The sequence below is a fragment of the Gavialis gangeticus genome, unplaced genomic scaffold (genome assembly GCF_001723915.1).
Source record: "Gavialis gangeticus isolate Ggan-Ray unplaced genomic scaffold, GavGan_comp1, whole genome shotgun sequence".
Lineage (NCBI taxonomy): Eukaryota > Metazoa > Chordata > Crocodylia > Gavialidae > Gavialis > Gavialis gangeticus.
In genome coordinates this window covers 3,276,364-3,284,976 of record NW_017729015.1, presented here as the reverse complement: position 1 = coordinate 3,284,976, position 8,613 = coordinate 3,276,364, and the positions used below count along the sequence as shown (strand labels likewise).

General features: G+C 44.6%; 1 protein-coding gene across 1 annotated transcript in view; it reads left to right on the top strand.

Moving 5' to 3' along the window:
- Window positions 1-8,613, top strand: part of HIVEP3 (human immunodeficiency virus type I enhancer binding protein 3) — a 268,072-nt gene that overhangs the window by 250,778 nt on the left and 8,681 nt on the right. The window contains exon 9 of the mRNA XM_019512125.1: window positions 3,940-5,003. Coding sequence (XP_019367670.1) covers window positions 3,940-5,003 — 1,064 coding nt within the window. The remainder of the gene's footprint in view (window positions 1-3,939; window positions 5,004-8,613) is intronic.

Here is an 8,613-nt window from a genome sequence, read left to right as displayed (position 1 = left end):
TATACAGGAATATTATTATAGGAAAAGTATACAGTAGCATTCTACATCAAAGTCTGGATTGAATCAAATAGGGTTGATTTTTCAACTGATAAGAGAGGTACCATGGAATCTCTATGGGTAGAAATCCCAGATGTCAATTAAAAAAATAAGTATGTTTGCGGGTATACTGTCAACCCCGAGACTGGAACAGCAGAAGTGAGCTAGAAATGCTAACGGGGTTGAGAGAGGCCGTGACAGCAGAAAACATAGTAATAATGGGGCTTCAACTGTCTACAGATAGACTGGGTGAATCTAGCATCAAGTTGGGATGCAGAGACCAAACTTCTTGAGCAGTTAGTTCTGGAATCTACAAGAAGAAAAGTCATTCCTGATCTAGTCCTAAATAGTGCACAAGATTTGGCACAAAGTGTAAGTGTTACTGAGACACAGAGTTGAAGAGGCAATAAGCAGAAAAAAGGTGCCTTTCAAAAGGTGTAAGTCAGATCCTAAAGAGGAAAATAAAAAAGAGCTGGCAAATCAAATGTAAAACTGCAATAAGACAAGCTAAGAGAGAATTTGAGGAGAAACTTGTTAGAGACACAAAAGTAACAGTAGCAATGTCTTTAAGTATATGAGAAACCGTGGACCTGCCAGGGAATCAGTTAGACCTTTGGAGTATCAGGGTGTTAAAGGGGAGCTAAAGTATGATGGTGATATTGCCATTTTTTACATCTGTTTTCACTGTGGTAGATGTTTGGGAGATTTCCCTCAACAGATCCCTCCTCTCTAGTGGAGCTGACCCAAATTGGGGTCTCTGTAGATGAGGTTGTAGAGGCAATTGATAACCTAAGCAGTAGCAAATCACCAGGACCTGATGACATTCACCCTAGGGTCCTGAAGGAGCTCAGATCAGAAATCGCTGAACTTCTAATCGTAGTATACAACCCGTCACTAAAAACAGCCTCAGTACCAGAGGACTGGAGGGTTGCCAATCTCACGCCCATATTTTAAAAAGACTCTAGAGAGGATGCAGGGGAAACAATATTAATTAAAAAAAAAAAGAATTGTTCTGCACGTGGATGAACATTACTTACTGGGGAGGAATCAACACAGTTTTGTCAGTGGGAAATCATGTCTCACCAAGCTGCTAGAGTACTCTGAGGGTAAGCAGTTGGCTCAGTGTGATCCAGTTGGCATAGTATATATGGACTTCTTAAAAGCCTTTAACAAGATCCCCCATCAGAGGGTCTTAACAAAGTTAGGTAGTCACAGAATTACAGGGAACATCCACTCATGGATTAGAAGTTGGCTCAAAGATAGAAAGAAAAGAGTTAGTATAAATGGTCAGTTTTCAGGACGGAAAGAAGTAAATAGTGGGGTCCCCCATGGATCTGTGTTGGGACCACTGCTGTTTAACATATTCATAAATGGCCTGGAAAAGGTGGTGCATAGGGGGGTGGCCAAATTTGCAGATGACACTGCAGCAGGACCACACCCCAGTGGTGGCCATACCACCTCCTGGTGGCCACGTGGCTCCTGCCTCCCCATTCCATCTCCTTCGGGTGCTCTCCCTTTTCCTTGTCTGTCACGCCTTGCTGGATGTATTGTGCTGTTAAGGGACGCTGCCCAGGGTCCCCAAGTGAGCTCTTGTTCACCTTGCCTGGCTGGTACCCCTTGGGCATTATGTTATAGCCTTCTGTCTCTATCAGTGCCTCAAAGCAGCAGTTGCCTTATGGCCTGTATTTGTGGTCTCCTTCCTTCCCTGGAGCCATGCCCATGCCTTGCAAATGTTATTCCATGTTCATTGGAGGGGGTGCCCTGGCCCCAACACAGCTCTCAGACTTCAAGCCTTGAACTTCTGTCTTGGCCTCAGCCTTCCCAGCCTTGGCCGTTTTATTCTGGCTGCCCCCCTCAGACCAGGTCCACTGCCCTGGACCTTGCCTCCTAGGCCCCAGCTTTGTCTTGCCCTTGCATGCTTTGGGCCCCTGGCCACTGCCCCTGTGCACTCTGGGCCCCTGGCCTCTTTCTTCTGCACTCTGGGCCACCCTTCAGCCCTCAGAGTCCCTGACCCCAGGGTAGACTGACTTCACTGTCTGCCCTTTGTAGTGTCTACCCTCCCCCCCATGACTGCTCTCCCTGCAGGAAGCAGAGACAGACTGCTTGTTCAGCCTCAGGCCCTGGGCATGTGTACCTCAAAGCCTCACCCCTTCCTTCCCTGTGGTTTCCATGCAGGGATTTCCACTTGGGCCTGATGGCCAGCCTGCCCTCCTTTGTTGCAGTAGCTGCCTCTGCTTTGTGCAGCAGCCAGCTGCTCTCCCCAGGGGCCTTGGCCCTTCTTGCAGGTACAAAATTATTCAAAGTAGTAAAGACCAAGGCAGACTATGAGGAGCTACAGAAGCATCTGGCACAATTGAGTGAGTGGGCAATTAAATGGCAGGTGAATTTCAATGTAGCTAAGTATAAAGTGATGCACATGGGCAAAAATAACCCAAACAATACCTACACTATGATGGGCTCTATGTTAGCTGTTAGCACACAGGAAAGAGATCTGGGCGTCATTTTGGGCAATTTGCTAAAAACATCAGCGTAGTGGTCAGCAGCCATCAAAAAGGCAGACAAAATGTTAGGGTTTTGTAAACAAAATGGAAAGTATCATTATGCCCTTTGATAAATCCATGGTGCATCCACACCTTGATTACTGTACCCAGCTCTGATCCCCACACCACGAAAAGGATCTAGGAGAACTAGAAAAGGTCCAGAGAAGGGCAACACGGATGATTAGCAGTAAGGAGGGGCTTCCATGTGAGCAGCGATGGAAGAGGCTAGGCCTATTCAGTTTACAGAAGAGATTTTTGGGGCAGCAGAGGGGAGGGGGAGGAGCATGATAAGGGTTTGCAAAATACTAAATGGCAAAAAGAAAGTAAATTGGGGTGCATTATTTACTCTCACACACAGTACAATAACCAAGAGTTACAAAATGAAACTAGTAAGTAGCAAATTGAAAACTAACAAAAGGAAATTTTTTTTCATGCCGCATGTAATTAAAGTGTGGAACTCACTGCCACCAGATTTTGTGAAAGCTGCCAGATTAGCCAAATTCAAAAATGGACTGGACAAATTCTTGGAGGAAAGGAGCGTCAGTAGCTATTGAGTTTGGGAGTTAGGGGTACAGCTTTTGAATCAGAATTTCCCAGCCCTTAAATGCTGGAGGCTGCAAGTAAGAAAGGCAAGTGGAAAAAACCCTGATCATAGCCAGTTTGCTCTCGTTTTCAGCATCTACTCTGCAAGTGTGTGACACAGGCTACTGGGCAAGCTGGACCTATGGTTTGACCCACTAAGTGGTAGTTCTTATGCTTTTACGTTCTTCTAATCTTTCGCTTGTCAGATTCCTCCAGGATCAAGTTGAAAACTGGGTGTCTGAAAACCCCAGAGGGTTTTGAGGCTTGGACCAAAAATCAGCTGATTGCAGGTCCCACCCTGGCACTGCACCAGAGCCAGTTCAAGACTCCGGCATGTGGCCAAGGCTGGTCCAACAATCATCGATCTTTGCATATTAGAAATTGTTACTGTGCAACTGCTCAGAACATATTTTAACTTTAATACCACACAGATTTAACATGTACTAAGTGTCCCATGTGACAAGACCCTATGCATCCCAGTGTACTACACAGTGGAAAGGGGGTGTAACTGCACCTCCCATCCCCTCTGGATCTTCCCTGTGTGTGAGGTTAATGAGCCGGAAAGATGATATTAGCAGTAATGTTTTAAAGGGACAAATGGGGAGGGTGTCAAGTTGCAGGCATCAAGACACAAAGATTATAGCCTGGGCAGTAGTTGTGCCCCTTTTTTGTCTAGTCCACTCAGAGCTCCTTTAAGCCTTTAAATTTAAATTGACTTATATTCTATGTGTGTGTGTGTTTTCCATGCTTATATGTTTTTTTCCTGTTTTTTTCCCCCCAGGAACCAGTGAAGACCTATTCCATGATTCTGAAGGGAGGGAAGGATCTGAGCCAATTGAGGAGCACCAGTTTTCAGATTTGGAGGAATCTGATGATGATGATGACAATGAAGATGATGAAGATGAGGAGGGAGAGGAGAGCCAAGATGAGCCACCTTTAAAGTTGTCAGAAGTAAAACATACCACCCTTCCAATGCACTCTTCAGGGGGCTCTCCATTTTCCCACGAGGAAAATACTGGGACAGCATTGTCTTTAACACAAGATACTGTCTCCAGCAGCCAGCAAGTAGGTGGGGGCCACCAACCCTCTTCCTCAGGGCTGGAAACAGAATGGTCAGCAGACAGCAGTGGAATTGTTGTCTGCCACAGTTTCTTGAGTCTCCATAAGCCAGCTTTGACCTCCAGTGAACAGCTGGCTTCTGCTGAAAGGGAATCTGTCACAAGACAGCAGATGTCCTTAGCTATGGACCTGTCAACCTCAAAAGACACCTCCCCAAGAAAGAGGTGGTCTCCAGGCCAGGAATCTGGTGGTGGTAGCAGCAGCAGCAGGCCAATGCTAGCCAGAAAGCACTTGTTAACCAAAAATGAAACTTCACCTAAACGTTTTTCACCCACTGGAGAAATGTCTTCACTAAGGTGCTTGTCTCCAGGGAGAGCGATGTCACCTTGTCAGCGCATGTCCCCAAGGAGAGAGGCATCTCCACTGAGATGTGTGTCACCAAGACTTGAGCTGTCTCCAAGCAGGCATCTTTCCCCAAGAAGAGAGTTATCCCCAAGAACATACCTCCCGCCAGAGAGAGAAGTCTCTCCTGTGAGGCATTTGTCTCCAAGTAGAGACATGTCATCAGTCAGATATTTATCACTGAAGAAAATGTTGTCTCCAGGCCGTTCAGATTCCCCGTCTAGGTATCCATCCCCAGGGAAAGAAGACTTGCCTGGTAGTAGCAAATCTGCAGCAGATGACAAGGTTCAAAGCTCATTAAAAGTCCAGCATGGAATGTTATCTTTGATGCCTCTACCTCACAGGTTCTTTGGCAAAAACGTAGAGCTCTATGAGTCCAAATTGGTAAGCACCACTTATTCTTCTGCGTTCATATTCCACGGTCATTTTAGTAAATACTTTCTCTGATTGCTTTTAATGAATGCTATGCACTGGGAGGTGCTACATGGACTGCTCTGAAAACTGTTGTCGTTTCCTAACGTATAGGATGGGGAAAAGACAGGCTGCAAAAGTTTACTACTTCATATGATATCAGAGGGGGTGGGAAGATTTTTCACTTTTTGACCTAATCGGTCCTTGGCCTTTCTTCTGAGACAGACAAAAACGGTGGCCACTTAATGGTGATGGCAGTTGTTGCTTTGTGGTAGTAACACATGTCCTTTGGGAATCTGAGATCACTAACTCATCTCTCGGGAACTGCCATGAGATTAACCATGTTTATTTGCTACTGATCTAAACAGATTTGGACCAATGAAAAGATTTCAGGCATTTATAGACATGCTCTGGGAGCCAGGGGGGAGGGGAGTGCTTTAATTAATCTGAGAGCCGTACTAATTAAAGCACCTGGAGCATCATGTGTATCTCCCATGCTGAAAAATGGTAGAGGGGGTGCCTGAACTAAAGCTCGTCAAACGAGCTTTAGTTTAAAGCGTGATGCCAGCATTTTTCAGCATGGGGATGCTGATACACGTGTGCTGGAGACTACTGAAGCACATTAGTTTCCATGCTCCAGCAGACTTGATTAATCGAGCCTGCTTCAATGTGCTGCAGCCTCCCTGCCTGTGTATAGATGCCATTTATGTCCCACTGTTAAGTACCAGATTTCCAGCTAGGTTCACTTGGTTAACTGTTGAGGAATATTTATTCAGATGTCTCTGATTTCATCTTACTTGCTCCTGCAGCACAGCTTAGTACCTTCCCCATTGGGTCCCCACAACAATTAGTCTTGCCTTTCCTGAGCATATCAAACCCCATGAGTAAAGGAAGCTAGGGTACTTCTTCCATAGACATAAACCAGTCAGATCTTTTGGTTTCTCAATGAATCTCCTACCTCCGTTCCTACCAGCATACCTTCCTATAAAAACAATTATATATTTGACTACCCCATAAATTGCTTTGGTGTAAATCAGACATTATGCTACTGGCTATTGTGAAACTGGTGTAAGAGAAAGGTCAAGTCTGTAAAGACAGTGCTGGCAGAGAAGAGGACTTATAGAACTGCTGTTGTAATAACTGATCTCAGATACAAGAAACACCTCCCTCAACATGTTCTCCTCTCCCCACCCGTGTGTATGATAACAATAACCTTATTTCATTCTGGCATTTTCTTACATATTTGGGCTTTTATTCCATTTTCTTTTATATCCTCAAACCCTGTCAAGTCCCAAGCTTCCACTTTCTTTAAAGCTATTTCAGTCTGCTACAGAACAGTATCTTAGGACAAATCTTGGTGCTACAGCAAACAAAACTAATTATTATATAAGTCATACATGCACCCACAAAGCAAATATTAGCATCCTAGCCCTTCAGATCCCCAAATTTGGACTCACTGAAAGAACCTTCCGTAGCTAGAGCTAATAACAACTTTCCGTGTGCCTCTCTGGGCAGCTAGTAGAGGACAACATTCATCATACCAACATCTATTCGACATGTCAAATACCTAAGTGAACTTAGGCACCTAAGCATGATCTTATTCCATCTTCATTATAGTTGTTTTTCAACCTGCTCAAGTCCCTGAAAAATACATGTGAACAGACCTGCTTTTGTTACATACCAGGCACGTCTACACGAGACACTATGGTCCAGTAGCAACAAGATAGTGTGCCATAGCTCATTGCTACTGCACAGTTGCATTGCCAGGCACTAACCACATGGTGATGATACAACGCAGTAATACCAACCTACTGTGCAGTAACTCATTGCTACTGCACAGTAGCATCAGGCAAAAACTATGTGTTGATGGTACTGCATAGACACACTGGTTGCTGCACAGTCCTTTAGTGCTTGCTTATGCCTAGTAATAACTGTGTAGAGTAACAACTGTTCAGTGGCTTGTGTAGATGCACCCACTGTTATCTCTGACTTTCAGGCTAAAGGACAGATTCTGTTTATCCCTCACACATCTCAATGGCATATCATTACCCACACTAGCTTAGTAAGCACATGCTCAGCAGGGCTGTGCTCAGGCTGTGCAGCTGTCCAGGTATGCATACTAGCAAAGTGCTCTGACCACCAGTCTATGGGCTAGGCATTGGCTACAACTCTCTTCCTGAAGTTGGCCCATTATACCTTGAATTGAGTTCTTATTGATGAAAATGGATAAACAGCACTGGGAAAGTTTCTGTTTCATTGGGCACAGGGGTCCAGGGCAACCTTCTTTCCAAGACAGTACCCAACTCACTGAGCCATGCACTTTCTGCCTTATGTGCTTCCTTCTGGCTCCACATTCCCTCTTCTTCGCCCCCAACCTACAAGGTAGCTTCAAACTGCTCATAAAGGTCAAAATGCAGCACATGTAGGCATGTGAAGGGTAAATATGATCTGGCTGTACCTCAGAAAAAGCAGAGATTGTGAGGAAGACTCATCCACCATATGTATAAGCTGTTTTTCTTGGCCCCAATCCAACAGGATGAAAGAGGATCATTGTAGGTGCCTAAGTCCACTTAAACGTCTCACTGGTAAAACAGAATTGGGCCCTATGTGAGTAACAATGCTTTTAGCAAACAAAATAATAACCTAGGGTCTACAAATATGCTTATAATCTGAGAAGTGACTCTGTTTTCTTCTATATGTCTACTTCTTGTGCACCTGCACATTATCTCTGGTCACTACAGACACAGACATATTTTTGGTCTTGCTTTCCCTGACAGACCAAAGCAGCTATGTGAATTTGAACTACAGCCAGTTCCCTCTCGCAGGTCATTACAGAGACTGTCAGCTGTGTTCATGCAGCAGAATCTTTTTTTTCTGGTAAGGAAGTAAAAAGCAGAAAGAACAGAGCTGGATTTTCAGACTTGAGGTGGAGCTGCCGGAGGTGGTGGTCAGAAACATGGTCCATTAACTTACTTTAACCTGGAGTCACTGCAATGCAGTAGAGAATCCCATTGTATCATTTCTTCCAGTGCTTTCATTAGTTAATAGTTTTATTACACTCTGATATAGAGGCTGTAGTCATAATCAACATTCATTGTATTAGGCACTTCAAACACACACAGAGACACAAAACCAGGTCTCAAGGGTGCTTATTTAGACCAGGTTGCCCTTTGCTCTACAGACATAGGCTAGAAGTGATGCTTCACAGGGCACCTACAGCATTCAGTCTTCTCTGAAATCCAAAGTAATGGCCCATGTTATGACTTCAGAGACTGCACACACAAGGAAATGGAACAAAGTTGAGCCCTTCCACTAATATCCCATTGCAGCCTCTACTGTGCCAAGATCCCAAAGCAATTAAATTAGGATTCTCAAACCTTCAGGTCAGGTTTATTGTACACACATGCATTTGTGTGCACACACACACATATTCCTTTTGGTTGGTATGTCTCATTTTAAGGATAAAGAACAGCAAACGTTGGTTATCTACTTAGTTAACTGCTCCTTTAATTTATTCCACAGTTGAGACCAGAGTTGCACCTGTGAGAGCTCCAGAACTTAAGGAAGGCACCCTTACACTCGG